The following is a 14,841-nucleotide window of genomic DNA, read 5'->3' on the forward strand; positions in this document are numbered from 1 at the left end:
TTATTGTAGTTGCCTACTTAAATTTTCAACCAATATTTACATTTTATTTTAGCCTTATTTCAATTAATGAAAACAAGTGTTGATTCACATGTTGTTGTTTTTTTTAACTGATCAATGTCCATAATGAAGTCATTAAACATTCTTTACAATATCTTATTTTGTGTTATACAGAAGCAAAATTCCTTCTGGTTTTTATGGGTGAACCAGACCTTTAACCCACTTTTAAATTTAGAACATTTTAAAACTCATATGTTCATTTTTTAAATTGTATAATATTTAATGATAGAACAGCAACTTGGCATAAACATTAAAGCAATTTTCTGACTATTTTGGGTACGCCTCATTAGTACGGATGATTTTTGTGAGATGTCACACTATACAGTCATTTTGATGGAGTCCAATTTTTAATTTGATCGTTTTATGGTGTGGTAAGAGGCACACACCTCTGAGGACTGATACTCAAGCCTTACTAATCACTACTGAACCATCCAAGGAACAATGTCAATAAAGTCATTGCACCACAACAACTGTTTCAGGCCAAACCTGAATTGGTGTCTCTCGGCGTGACAAAGTACAAATATATTGATTCAACATTCAGCTCGCCTCTAATTAAAATTAGATTCTGAGTTAACAAATGGGATGTGGCTTACAGTTTAACACACTAGATGGCATAGCCAAACAGATCACAGAGTCATCAGCCATCAAAACAAGAAATGAATATTATAGGTGTAAGATAACTTTTTATTGGCAGCTTCTGAATTGGCTACATGACTAATTCTGGTGCTAAAGCTTGGTAGATATGGCAGTTTGTATGTTGTTGATGTGTATTGAGCTCAGTTTGGACTGTAGTGAGTCTCTGCGTTTCTGGTGCATTCTCTTAAAGTCTTCGGAGATCTCCAGAACAGTTTTATTCTTTGTCTCAGGCACGTGGAACCACACAAAAACACCAGAGAAGAAGCAGAACACAAAAAATACGAGGAAGCAAAAATAATCCAAATGCTCCTGCAATGTAGAAAAACATCAGTTAAGAAAAAAAAAAAAGAAACAAACTAACTTTTCAAAAGTGTACTTTATATTTTTTGGTTTATGTCATCTTACACTTTTACTGACACCTAGTGGTGTGGGTGTATGTAAAAGCACCTTTCAGTTTCAGATTCCACTGATGAAATGCACTGTTCACATTAAGCCATAATTAATTTATTCTTCAAGTGAAAGGTAACAAGAGTAGTAACCAAATAAAGTTGAGTAGTATTAAACTGGTCATGTGATCTAAAAATGGCGGCCTCCATAAGGAGACCCACTCCATGTAAAATAAAAAAGTTTTTAAAAAGTGGAGTCTTCATCTCATGTGAGATTACATTTGAAAAATGTTTAAAATGATGTAACATTTTTGAATGTGTAATTTCTAAGCAAAAAATGGGTCATAAAATGATTGAGGCGGACCATCTCACCACTATAAGAGGAAACAACATGCCCACTAGGAAGAGCCCGACCCAGTTGAGGATGCAAGCCACCATGAACGCCGGAGGTTTATAAGACTGTGTGAAAATCTCACCAGGAAGTGGTGCGGTCACCCCGGCTGTGGACGAGAGTATTTTTTAGACAATAGAGCCACAAACACGAGTCCGAGATGCACTCTGAACGGCAGAAACGTGTGTGGATGTACCTGGTCCGCTAGAGAAGAAGAAAATGTAGACGAAAATGAGGACCATGCTGCAATATGGCATCCAGGATACGAAGTCCTATAACAGAGCCAGACATATCCAATCTCATGAATAGTTTCATGTAATATAAACAGTACCTTGTTAGTCACTCATTAATTCGTTTTTCTTTGATGTGTACCTCATTTGTTATTTTACCTAATTTGTCTTTAAGAAATAATCCACTTAAAATTGTTGTTCAAAACCTTTATGACATTCTTTCTTCAATGAAATGCAAAATATGTGGATATATGTATAAGGTTTTCTGTGAATAATGAGTTCAATTGTGTACTTTTGTGTACAATTTGTGTACTTTTATGATACGTTTTAGTCATTTTGAAAAATGATAGCTCCAGTTCTCATTCACTTTTACTAAATTTAAAAGAGCAACCTGAAATATGCTGGTTATCTCTAAATAACAGCCTTAAATTTCAGTCTGTTCCTCACACAAATCTGTAACATGAGTTATATGAACTACTTATCCAGTACTTTCAAGATGCTTTTTGTCATTTTTGACATTATTTTTAGCCATTATATGAAAAGAGCAGCTGGATATTCTGCAAACATCTCTTTCTCATATGGCTTTAGAATGAGATTAAGTAAATGCTGACTCGTTTAAGTTTTTGGGTGAACTATTCCTTTAAATGTAGCTGCACAATCAGCGCTTTTCTTGTTAATAACTGAATTATTAGCCATACACACAAACTATCATTTCTATTCTCATTCAAAAATTAACCACACAATGTATATAACTGCACTATTGCATAATTAAAGGAATAACCAAACCTGTAGGTAAAGAGTGAGTGTGAGCAGGGCAAGTGAGGCCGCCATGCACAGGTAACCCCTAAAGAGAAGCACTCTCTTCCCTGTACTCTCAATGATCAGCACCTGGATAAAAATAGCACAGTAAACAACCACACAAAACCAACAGAAGCTTCTTTTAAACCAGGTCACATCATGTTTTGAGGTTGAGGTGGTGAGGAGCGGCTCACGCAGGCAATGGAGGTGGAGACTTCACACAGGCCTGTCCCTAAGGCGGCATAGCGCAGGCTCTCCTTGGCAATACCGGCAGCTTGAAACACATCAAACGAATAGAGATAGACCTGCAAAGACATCAATCGCAGGCCATATGAACACCAATACCTTCAAATTCTATTATTCATCTTTGAAACTGAATGATGAAAATAATTACGGCGGCTTTCTTTAAAAAGACGACAATTCTCGTAATGTGTTTTCTGTGCTGTGTGAAGTCAATTTCCTGAGCAGACTGTGGCATGAAGCTGTGCGTTTTGACAAATTCTCCATTCAATCATTTTTGGATTGAGCAGGTGCGGGCGGCTACGTGTCTTTTCTGTGACTCACAGCATTGATGCCGCAGAGCTGCAGGGTGACGAACGTGACGAGGATGGTGAGGAGCTGCCAGCGGACGTTGTGGTCGAGGAAGAGGTCCGCGAGCCCCTGGATCTTCACTCCCTTCAGGGTGGTGTGTTCAGCCAACATCTCCTCCATCTCTGGTCCAGGGTCCATTTTAGCCCCCCACAGCCTGCGCAGAGCTGGGCCGTAACGAACATTGTCAAACGACTTGACAGAATACACACTGTCAAATTTAAGAGAACGTGATGCGTTGCGGTACAAATACTGTTTTGACACTATGGCTTGGGAAGCGTTTGCCAGTCGATTAAAAGTTTGGGGTAAGTAAGATTTTGTAATGTTTTTGAAAGTCGTTTCACCAGGGCTGCATTTATCTTAATAAACAAAATACAGTAAAACAGTAATATTGTGAAATATTATTTCAATTTAGAATAATTCTATTCAAATTTATTTTAAAATGTCATTTATTTCTGTGATAAAAAGCTGAATTTTCAGCATCACATCACATGATCCTTCAGATATCATTCTAATATGCTAATTCGCTGCTCATAAAACATTTATTATTATTAATGTTGAAAACAGTTTTTGTTGCTTAATATGCTTGTGGAAACCCTGATATACTATTCAGAAGTTTGGGGTAAGTAAGATTAAAGAAAAATAAATTAATACTTTGATAAAAAGTGACATTTATAATGTTACAAAATATCAGTACATAAAATATACAAAATTATATGAAATATTTCTATTTCAAATATATGCTGTTCTTTTGAATTTTCTATTCATCAAAGAATCCTGAAAGTATTGTGGTTTCCACAAAAAAAATATACACTCACCTAAAGGATTATTAGGAACACCATACTAATACTGTGTTTGACCCCCTTTCGCCTTCAGAACTGCCTTAATTCTACGTGGCATTGATTCAACAAGGTGCTGAAAGCATTCTTTAGAAATGTTGGCCCATATAGGATAGCATCTTGCAGTTGATGGAGATTTGTGGGATGTACATGCAGGGCACGAAGCTCCCGTTCCACCACATCCAAAGATGATCTATTGGGTTGAGATCTGGTGACTGTTGGGGCCATTTTAGTACAGTGAACTCATTGTCATGTTCAAGAAACCAATTTGAAATGATGCGAGCTTTGTGACATGGTGCATTATCCTGCTGGAAGTAGCCATCAGAGGATGGGTACATGGTGGTCATAAAGGGAAGGACATGGTCAGAAACAATGCTCAGGTAGGCCGTGGCATTTAAACGATGCCCAATTGGCACTAAGGGGCCTAAAGTGTGCCAAGAAAACATCCCCCACACCATTACACCACCACCACCAGCCTGCAGAGTGGTAACAAGGCATGATGGATCCCTGTTCTCATTCTGTTTACGCCAAATTCTGACTCTACCATCTGAATGTCTCAACAGAAATCGAGACTCATCAGACCAGGCAACATTTTTCCAGTCTTCAACTGTCCAATTTTGGTGAGCTCGTGCAAATTGTAGCCTCTTTTTCCTATTTGTAGTGGAGATGAGTGGTACCCGGTGGGGTCTTCTGCTGTTGTAGCCCATCCGCCTCAAGGTTGTGCGTGTTGTGGCTTCACAAATGCTTTGCTGCATACCTCGGTTGTAACGAGTGGTTATTTCAGTCAAAGTTGCTCTTCTATCAGCTTGAATGAGTCGGCCCATTCTCCTCTGACCTCTAGCATCAACAAGGCATTTTCGCACACAGGACTGCCGCATACTGGATGTTTTTCCCTTTTCACACCATTCTTTGTAAACCCTAGAAATGGTTGTGCGTGAAAATCCCAGTAACTGAGCAGATTGTGAAATACTCAGACCGGCCCGTCTGGCACCAACAACCATGCCACGCTCAAAATTGCTTAAATCCCCTTTCTTTCCCATTCTGACATTCAGTTTGGAGTATAGGAGATTGTCTTGACCAGGACCACACCCCTAAATGCATTGAAGCAACTGCCATGTGATTGGTTGATTAGATAATTGCATTAATGAGAAATTGAACAGGTGTTCCTAATAATCCTTTAGGTGAGTGTATAAAAACACTGTTTTCAAAACTGATGTTCTAATAAGAACCACTATTAATAATTGAGCAATAATTATGAGCAGCAAATAGGCATAATAAAATGATTTCTGAAGGATCATGTGACATTGGAGACTAGAGTAATGGTGCTGAAAATAAATTACATTTTGAAATATATTCAAATAGAAAACAGTTATTTTTAAATTGTAATAATATTTCACAATATTGCTGTTTTTTTACTGTATTTTATAGAATTGGTGAACATAAGAGACTTATTTCAAAGACATAAAAAAAAATCTAACATTTAACCAGTAGTGTCTGTGTAAATGTCAAAGAAGGAGTCTGTGGTTCTGACCCGTCTCACAGCCGTGTTTGTCTGCCTTCTCCAGCAGGAGGTACCGCGGGGACTCTGGGAGAAAGGGCAGAGTTAACATCTGCAGGAGCCCAGCCGCACCACTGAAGGCCAGCAGCCAGATCCAGCGCTCCTCAGTGCCCAACACCTCACTGACACACACACACACACACACACACACACACACACACACACACACACACACACACACACACACACACACACACACACACACACACACACACACACACACACACACACACACACACACACACACACACACACACACACACACACACACACACACACACACACACACACACACACACACACACACACACACACACACACACGTTCAAAAGTTCAAATCTTTCAAAATGTATGACAAAGACGTGTTCATTTGATTAACACGTGGACAGCGAAAATAACAGAAAATGCTACAGGAAGATGAACCTGCTGTTAATGACCCACCTGATCCCAAGCAGCTGACCGAAGAACTTCCCCAAAGAGACAAAAGAGGCCACAGACACACCAACCATCCCACGCAGCCTCTTGGGGGCGCACTCCAATATATACATGGTGTGGACAGTCAGACTCACACCTGCGCAGACATCACTCAAGTAGTTTATATGGAAACATAGCACATCACAAACCAGACAATACATGTACAGATTTTTCAAACGCACCAGCGTTGACGCCGTATAGGACGCGTGCCACCATGATCATCTCAAACGAGAGGGCGGTTTTACTCAACAACATCAGGACAGCTCCACAGATCGCCACCACATTGTTCAAAAGCAGAGTTCTCTTCCTGTGAAGGGTTAAAAACACACAGTGTGCAAACACACTTAATTGCTGCTCCTTCAATAAAAACTGAAATAATTAAAAGACCAAAAATGCAATGGTTACCAAAAATAAAAATCCTTTTCATGTCATTCCAAATCCGTGTGATTTTTTTTTCTTCCTTTTTTAACACCATGCCAACTTCTATGGCTATGTTCATGGCGAGGGCCAGGTTTAGTTAAAAAAAAACTAAATAAGAACTCAAAGGGGTAGAAGTATTACAATCCAGCAAAATGTTTAATGTGTATGATTTTTTTTCTTTCGTCACACACAAAAAGAGATGTTTGGCAGGATGTTCATGCTCTTTACCATTTAATGAAAGTGAATGAGGAGCAGGGCTGTTAAGGCTCCAAAAACATTATAAATGTAGTCTATATGCACCATGTTTCAAGTTTTTCGAAGCCATACATGAACAATATAGTGCACAAGTCACATATAGACTACTCTTATGGTGCATTTAGTCATTTCTGGAGCAGTTCATCTCCTGGTCACTGTTGATTGTATGGAAAAGAGCAGCATAGACATTCTACTAAACATCTTTTTTTTCTGTGGAAGAAAAAAATGTATTCAGGTTTGTAACAACATAAGGTTGACTAAATGATGATAACATTTACATTTTTGGGTGGACTATCCCTTTAAGAAATATTAAAATTAAATATTACATTTGAAATGATTTGCTCTGCCAGCTGGTTTAAAGGAACAGAACATGACCTGAAGAGGCTTCATCTAGGATAGACTGGCTTAAAGAAATATATGTGGCTTTATGTTAGCATTATTTCAGGACAATTCTGGAATTAAAAGCGCTCCCATTTGGTAATTTATTCATATGCTAAGTATGTTTGATATAAAAGTTGCTTCTTAAAATACAGAATAATGGGCTGTGGATGGATCCATGTTAGGATCCTGAAAATCGACCTAGTTTACACTAGTGTTAAAAAGGTTTTTTTGTTAGTTAAAGAAATGAATAACTTATTCAGCAAGGATGCATTAAATTGACAATTGACAAAGTGACAGTAACAGGGTTCCCACACCTTGGTTAACTTCAAATTCAAGGACCTTTGAAGGACTTTCCAGGTCCAATACCCTCACATTCAAGGACTTAATGTGGGGACACATTTCAAGTGAGAGCAAGGTTACATCTTGTTACTTTGTAAGATACATTGTTACAGTTTCATCAGTCAAACAACTATGCAAAAAATATATTTTTTTCATTTATTTTTGGCCATATGACCAGATATCATCATAGTTTTGCATAAAACTGAAGAATATTCTGTACATCCTATAAAAAAATAATGATAATAATCAAATAAAATATTAAATAAAATAAAAACGTGTCAAGGTCTTGGAACTGATTATTTCAACATGACAGCTCAACAATAAACTTGTTTTCTCATGTTTTCTCATGAGATCAAGTATGTGAACTTGCAACAGAACACATTATTATTTTACATTTGATTATTTTATATATTTCTACATAACTCTTCAGTACATGTTGGTGTGCCTTAAGCATTTATTTACTACTTAAATACAAGAAAAAAATAAGAAACATTCTTTGTAATCTTCTTTGGTGAGCCAAATATCTTGAAACTTGCATTTTCCAGGCATCGTATTTCAGCGGTTTCAGCCTATTTTTGCAATGTTTCACGGTGTGTCTGTGAAATGTTAAGGTACCATCCTAGTAGTTTCGTGCTCACGTCATGGCAACGTACAACAAAAAGTACCTCACGCGGGAAACACTTAACATAACGTGTAAATGCATTACTAGTGTAAATCAAGCAAGCTAGTATGCATAGGCCAAAGTGTTGGTGAAATAACACATTGAAACACTTTCAAGGATTCGTATCTATGTATGTTTATTTTCAAGAACTTTCCCGGGCCTTGAATTTTTATTTTTTTATATATATATTATATTATATTATATTATATATAAAAGAGACTTAATTCTAAATTAAATCATACTGACCCCGAACTTCTGAATGTTTTCCATATAATGCAAAACCACATTGAACCCCATTAACTTTCATTATAAGGACAAAATACTAAAATATCTTATCTTTTACGGTGAACTATCCCCAATAAGTAACTTCATTCAGCATCAGATGATGCCCTGACTCCAGTACCTTCCATACACTCCTGCCAGATGTCCAGCATACAGGGTTCCGGCCAGTCCTCCGATGCAGTATACGGACACAATGAAGGACCAGATGAGGGTCAGCTCCCACGGTTCAAGAGAGTGGCCATAACGCTGCAGGCAGGTGCTGTTCACCAGCTCTTTAATAAACTTGCAATGTAAGCACAAGCCTCAGTTGATTATGCCATTCATTTCATTTTATTGTACTCATAAGCTCTGATAAGTATTGATTCTTTGATCCTTTGGGGATGTCCCATCTCAAGACAGCAGGAGAAATGCATGTGATTAATACTGATTCCCTCCAACCCCCTTATTTGCAGCTCAAAAGAGACAGTAAATCACCCTAAGACACTTTATAACCAAACAAGCAGGTACTTACAAGTGATGGCGAGTTCAGGACAGAGATATGGAAGCCATACTGGAAGGTCCCTCCTATTCCTGCTATGAAAATGGCTGCAACGAGCACTGGACTTCTAGCCTGCAAAAAAGAAAAGAAAGATTTTTGTGAAAACTGGACAACCAAACCATCATGTAATTTAACAGTTAGCGTACCAGTTGTCTTAAAGCATCCGTCATTGTGTGTGCAAGTGCAGCATACTCTACATGTAGTCTTGATGTCTTTCTAAGCCAATGACAATGACAAAGCAAGCAAAGCAATGACGATGACAAAGCAAGAACAAAAAATGTCTAACTTACTGTTGATGTGTAACTTTTCATGCTTGGTTGAGTTTTTGGAACTCAGACTCATCTTCACACGTCCCTCAGGTACTGTTAACTGAAGCCGCTTCTTATGTCTCAAAAATGAATAATACTAAAATGTCAATACAGCAATCTCGCCGTTTTTTGAAATGACACTGACATTTGAGATGAGGTTACCATTCCTGCAATTTTATTTGAGCTCCAATATTTTTCTACTTTCCACCAATATAAATAATACAGCAATCAATTTATAATTTCATCATCACAGATAAAGTGACCCATCTACATCATCAACTGTATTCACAAAGCCAATTTGTAGGTTGACCCCAGAATGCAAATTTGACATGTGGTGCTCCTGAGAATTTCTAATGGGTTTTCAGAGCAGGATTTATGAGTAAATTAAGTCTGTTGTTGACATTGATTGAAGAGAAGTTTGTTGAGCAAAATAATGAGTTTTTGTACTGCAACATAAATTACACATAGTTATACCTCAAATGTGAATTCATGAATTAACAAAATTGAGCACGCAACGGTTTTAGCATTTGATGTTTGACTGTGTTCTGGATAATTTATATTGTAGAACAAAATGTGAAAAGTTTCTTCAGGCAATAACAGAACGTATTTTACACATAAATCCATATCTCTGTCAGGTTTTAGGCCTACAAACGTAATTCATGTACATAAGGATGATTTGGCAAACAATTCGGATACTGAAGTTCATTCCACGGCAAACAGCTCTCAAACAAACATATCCTTTAGTGCACAGTGCCTTTTAAAACTCCATTGAAAGCGATGTGATGGAGATGTGGGCGTCCATGACCCTTAGAGCAGGATGTAGCGAGTGAGACCACCGCCTCGGACCTCCTTCAGACGCTGGCAGTGGCGCAACATGTTCAACATGCCCACAAACCGCTTGTCCACCTTCAGCTGGGTGAACTCTCGGATGTCTTGCTCCACGATGAAAAACTGACCTGTGGGACACAAAAAGATTTGATGGATTACCTCTTTCAGCCTATAAGAGCTAATTAAATACCAGACCAGGATAAATGACCTTAGTTATCAGAGCACTTATACCAGTTCATGCTCCCGTGGCGTTAATAGTTTTTTGGAGCAAACAGTTGACTCTCAATTCTTGATATGACAAGACTGTTAATACAAGATGGACTGCAGAGCTAAATGAGGTCAAACAAGCCGCTCCAGAGCAGACAGACAGATAAAACTGTGATACCCTTGGTGTCCTTTGTCTCTTGGTCTTTAAAGCGCTGGTGGAGCGTGCGGGACACGTTGTTCAGGGTTTTGACTGACTGATGGAGGATCTTATATTTTGACGTCACAGCTGTGTTGATGCTTTGGACCGCCGCGTTCAGCTGGTCGTACGTCACACGGCCTTTCATGTACCTGCGACAGCACAAGTGAAGTTGAAGAAACTTCAATTAATTGCATGCAAATTTTAGCAAACATTTGAAAGATGCTGAATCAAAACAGAAACCTCATAACAACTGTTCTTTGGGATACTTGACTCTGATTGGTCAATCGTGGCATGCTTGTTCCAAAACCCAGTGAACTCTCTTCCTTTTTACTGCCAACATAGGGTATGTCTGCATTATCCGGATACATTTGAAAATTGCATTTTCGTTTCAAAGCGCTCTCCCTCCACAATAGCGGTTTTAAAGCATTTTCCAAAAGTTTCTTATCCACACTGAAACGTCAGAAGACGCTTCAATCATCTTACTGCGCATGCGTAAAACATAATAAAAGATCACTCACATGATACAGATCAGACATGTGCATTCAGGAAGCACTCAATCGCCACTCCATGTATGGTCTAAAACGCGATTTCTGAAAGGGATAGTTCACCCAAAAATGACAATTCTGTCATTAATTACTCGCCCTTCAATCTGTTCATCATATACTGTAAAGCGATCATGTCTTTTCAGAAAACTTAGACTAATACGCTCAGTCTCTTTAGTTGCGTAGCTGTCTATGGAGGGATAGAAATCTCTTAGATTTCATCAAAAAGATCTTTATTTGTGTTCCAAATATGAATGAAAGTCTTACTGGTCTGGATGGAACGACATGAGGGCGAGTAATTAATGACAGAATTTTCATTTTTGGGTGAACCATCCCCTTAATATTTGTTTAAACAATTAGCCTTTAACAGTGGAAAAAATGCCATTACCCATTGTAGAAGCTATATATGTTTAAATGTTTAAAGTGAATGTCATGTGACTATGGGAATAAGTGAAGTGTTAATTATGTGGGATTAAAACCTGTTGTGGGTGTGTTGGCAGGGGAGAATGGGGTGAGTGTGGGAGCACGCATTTTCCAAATACATCCAATACCAATCCAGCCACCAATACATCCAAATGATTTTACTCTAAAGAATCGTCAGAACTTGCAAGAAGTTTTCAGTGGATGAAAAATAAAATTCAGGATTCAAGTATCAAGGATGATGTCATGAGTCATGACGTGTCACAGAAGACCTCAATCAGTTCCTTAGCGGTTTAGGTTCGTTTTTATTGCGCCGCTACACCCATGATACGGCAAAGAGATCTCTACTAATCAAAGAATCGTGACAAACAAATTGCGCAAAAAGAACACTGTAGCGCCACAAATGACATAATCCAGTCATTCTGTACACGTTCTCAAACTACCTAAATATTAGAAGAAAAAAAATTCAATAATTTTTGCAAGCTTTTTTTGAATTTGACATGTCATTCACAATGCTTCATGGGACTGTAGTTCTTTCCCTCATTAAAGCTGTATAGTCTTATTTCGTTGAATTTTTTGCTTCAAATCAAAGTTTGTAATGTTGTAATTCACCTCATAGCTGGTTGATTTGGCTCATAACTTATAACTCTTAAACAAAGACTTTTCAGAAATCCCTATGGGAAACACTACCAGAACCAAGGTCGCTGAAAACTTGGACGGCCACTGTTGCCCTCTATAGGGTTTGGTGGTAGCATGCTGTTAAAAAGAAGAAGGTAGCCTACCTTTCGAAACAGCCTTCACATCAGGATCCCGCCTACTATGCTGTCTAGTTAGGCGGCTCACTGGGTTTTGGAACACAGCTATTGTTTACAATTATTTGCTCACAGAGTTTGTTTAGACAGTTGTGGAAAGACTCACGGTGGTATGCTGTCAAACTCTGGGACGGTAATGAACTCCATCTCTTTGATCTGGTTGCGCTGAGGTTTCCTGGGCGGCCCCTGATCCTGTGGGGCGGGGGGCGCATCTGTCTGCCTGCTCTGAACTGCCACCTGTCCTCCACTGAAGACAAAAAAAAGACAAACTCATCAGTTTCAGTCAAACAGAAGCTGGCGGAGGCTTTATGTTGTTGAGATTTTTGTGGTGTTTCCTAATGATGAACCAAACTGAATAAGGCACCATCCCACAGATGGATAGTTAGGAAAAAGAGAGATATAAAACAGGAAATACCTTTGCGGAGCTGCTTGTTGGCCTCTTTTGGGCATGTGCGGAGGGGTGTTGTTCTTGAGGTGATGGGCGTCCTGTTCATCCTCCTGGAAAAACCCTTCTAGATCCTATTGGCAGGATAATTAAAAGATTCAGAAAAGAGAACAAAAGTAAAAATGTAGCTTTGACTGCCCTTTAGAAAAAAGGTTCAATTGATTCTTAAAAAGCTCAGTTTCTCCCGTCACTAAATGTTACAATTACAGAGAACATCTGCAAAATAAAATAAATATTAATGAAAATATTACACCTTCAAATGCTTCAGTAAGTCTCTCTGCTGGCCCACATATCTCTCAAAGCGATCAAGAAGCTCATTGATGGCAGCGACTTCTTGCTCGATTTTGAGAAGAGTTCCCCGTTTGTCTGGATCTTTTGCTAAAGAAAATTCACACGGGACATACCGTAGTGAATCATAGCACCAACAAGAAACACAATTTAAAAATTACAAAATTTAAGTTAAGTTACAAACTTATTCATTATTTCAGATTAACGGGAAGAGATGCACCGAAAATGTCAGCACCCGAAATATATGTTGGTAACCAGACAGTTGATGGACCCCATTGACTTTTTTTCTTCCCCTATGTAATTCAATGGGGTCCATCAACGGTTTGATTACCAAGATTCTTTAAAATATCTATATTTGTGTTCAACAGAAGAAAGACATCTTTGAGGGTGAGTAAATGATGACAATTGTAATGTTTTGGGTGAACCATCTCCTTAATTTGTAATACTTCTCGGTTTTTAGCTAAATGAAAACCAATTATGTTTTTTTGTGAATAAAATAAAAAATAGTAACAGGTACAATAAATGCAGCTTACCAACAGCTCGAAGCTCCAGCAGTCTTTTAATCATGGAAATTTTGTTGTTAATATGTTGTGCTACTTCTCCAAACTCACAGTGATTCATTTCTGAAAAAGGGAGATAAAAAGATTAAAGGTCAACAAGAGCATATATATTCAAAGACAGACCATGCTTAGGACTGTAACTCCTCTACCTAGCAACCGCCTAACAACACCCTAAGAACAAGCCAGATATTCGTAGCAACGGCCTAGCAACCACCTAGAACACATTAGCAACATCCACCACTCTAAACACCATGCAAACACACACTCAAACCACATTAACAAACCGCTTAGCATCAACCCTGCAGAATTACACGACATGTAACACAATTCAAATTATATTTACTCTCCATTAGGCCGAAATGTTAACACATTTTAAAGCTTTCATGGAAGGCTTTATCATTCGTTCTTCCTCTTTTATTTTTATTTGTCGAGATGAACTCATGACGTGACTTGAAGCATTTCGCGTGATGAACGCTACAGCCACAGGACGACAACAAATCTAACGTTAGTGACTGACAGACCGCACTGCCCACATTAAACACCGTTTAACAGTAACGTTAATCCCTCAGTCTAAATTATTTGTTACAGACATAAATCATAGTCCACAAACACTTCTTCATCAGTGTAAGTTAAATATTAAAAAATCAAACGTTTCGTTTTGTATTGTTCTCAATCTAAAGACACAGTTGTGGATACATCGGCAACTTTATCAGTTAAGAAAGAAAATACAAAACCACTAATGATATTTACCTGTCCTATGGATTTGTATGGGGTTGATTAGTATATTTCTGAAAGGGATGTGATGTAGCCAGATGGCGCCAACTTTCAAACACACACGCACGCGCAGAAGACACTTTGTGATTCGTCCAAGCACTTTCGTCAGAGAGAAACTTCATAATAACGTAATAATGACTTGGTATTTCTGATAAGACCATTTTAAATTTAATGTTATTTTAATTATGTTTAATTGTATTTTTGCTAAGACTGGCTATATCTTGATTTAATATGTAATTATTAAGTCTTTATCTGATTTTGTTAACTGTGAAAATTAATATATTTGTATGTTCGGGTTTTCACTGAACGTTAGACAGTAAAAGAAAGGGTTTTCACTGAACGTCAACAACTAAAGATAGACTAAAGAATTAAATAATTAAAATGTGCAGTTTAAAATTTAGATTAATTTAGCTTTAGCAGCACTGCTTTTCGATACATGCGTTTTTTCAGACCTGAATATTTATTCCAGATTTCACCTAATTTACAGCGTCACACATGCTGTGGTATGATTTACAGCGTTTTTATTTAACTATTAGCAATTGTGCTTTTCTGAATCTTAACCATCATGTGTCAATTGTCAAAAAAAAATGTAAAGTTTTTTTTTATGCTGATTGACTCATAATGG

The 14,841-nt window shown here is 38.0% G+C and overlaps 2 protein-coding genes across 4 annotated transcripts; both read right to left on the reverse strand.

Annotated features, from left to right (window-relative positions):
- Positions 1 to 783: 783 nt before the first annotated feature.
- LOC308683404 (solute carrier family 2, facilitated glucose transporter member 11) lies at positions 784 to 9,003 on the reverse strand (the record flags this gene model as incomplete). Its single annotated transcript, XM_081353875.1, is given in 12 exon segments — positions 784 to 1,002; positions 1,452 to 1,598; positions 1,602 to 1,742; positions 2,487 to 2,588; positions 2,693 to 2,803; positions 3,063 to 3,253; positions 5,457 to 5,605; positions 5,925 to 6,054; positions 6,140 to 6,264; positions 8,417 to 8,577; positions 8,807 to 8,938; positions 8,980 to 9,003. Coding segments are annotated over 12 exon segments (1,632 nt in total).
- A 292-nt stretch (positions 9,004 to 9,295) lies between these two features.
- ska1 (spindle and kinetochore associated complex subunit 1) lies at positions 9,296 to 14,317 on the reverse strand. Of its 3 annotated transcripts, none has more exons than XM_081354082.1 (7): positions 14,193 to 14,317; positions 13,416 to 13,505; positions 12,848 to 12,972; positions 12,565 to 12,668; positions 12,256 to 12,396; positions 10,355 to 10,524; positions 9,296 to 10,097 (listed from the first exon to the last, which is right to left on the reverse strand). In XM_081354082.1, exons 2-7 carry the CDS (start codon positions 13,501 to 13,503, stop codon positions 9,949 to 9,951), a joined length of 777 nt encoding a protein of 258 aa, XP_081210208.1. In that variant the 5' UTR covers positions 13,504 to 13,505; positions 14,193 to 14,317; the 3' UTR covers positions 9,296 to 9,948. The 3 variants fall into 3 exon arrangements, with proteins under 3 accessions (XP_081210208.1, XP_081210207.1, XP_081210209.1); XM_081354081.1 differs by lacking the exon at positions 14,193 to 14,317 and adding an exon at positions 13,786 to 13,995; XM_081354083.1 differs by lacking the exon at positions 14,193 to 14,317 and adding an exon at positions 13,592 to 13,734.
- Between the last annotated feature and the right edge of the window lie 524 nt (positions 14,318 to 14,841).

Source organism: Scardinius erythrophthalmus (assembly GCF_964197995.2).
Source record: "Scardinius erythrophthalmus genome assembly, chromosome: 23".
Lineage (NCBI taxonomy): Eukaryota > Metazoa > Chordata > Actinopteri > Cypriniformes > Leuciscidae > Scardinius > Scardinius erythrophthalmus.

What these genes read in the sequence shown, in the direction of transcription:
- ska1 (XM_081354081.1), bottom strand. An exon ending in GCTGGAGCTTCGAGCTGTTG is followed by an intron (nt 12,973 to 13,415) that starts GTAAGCTGCATT and finishes AATTTTCTTTAG; the next exon opens with CAAAAGATCCAGACAAACGG. An exon ending in GAGTTTGACAGCATACCACC is followed by an intron (nt 10,525 to 12,255) that starts GTGAGTCTTTCC and finishes GTGCTGTCGCAG; the next exon opens with GTACATGAAAGGCCGTGTGA.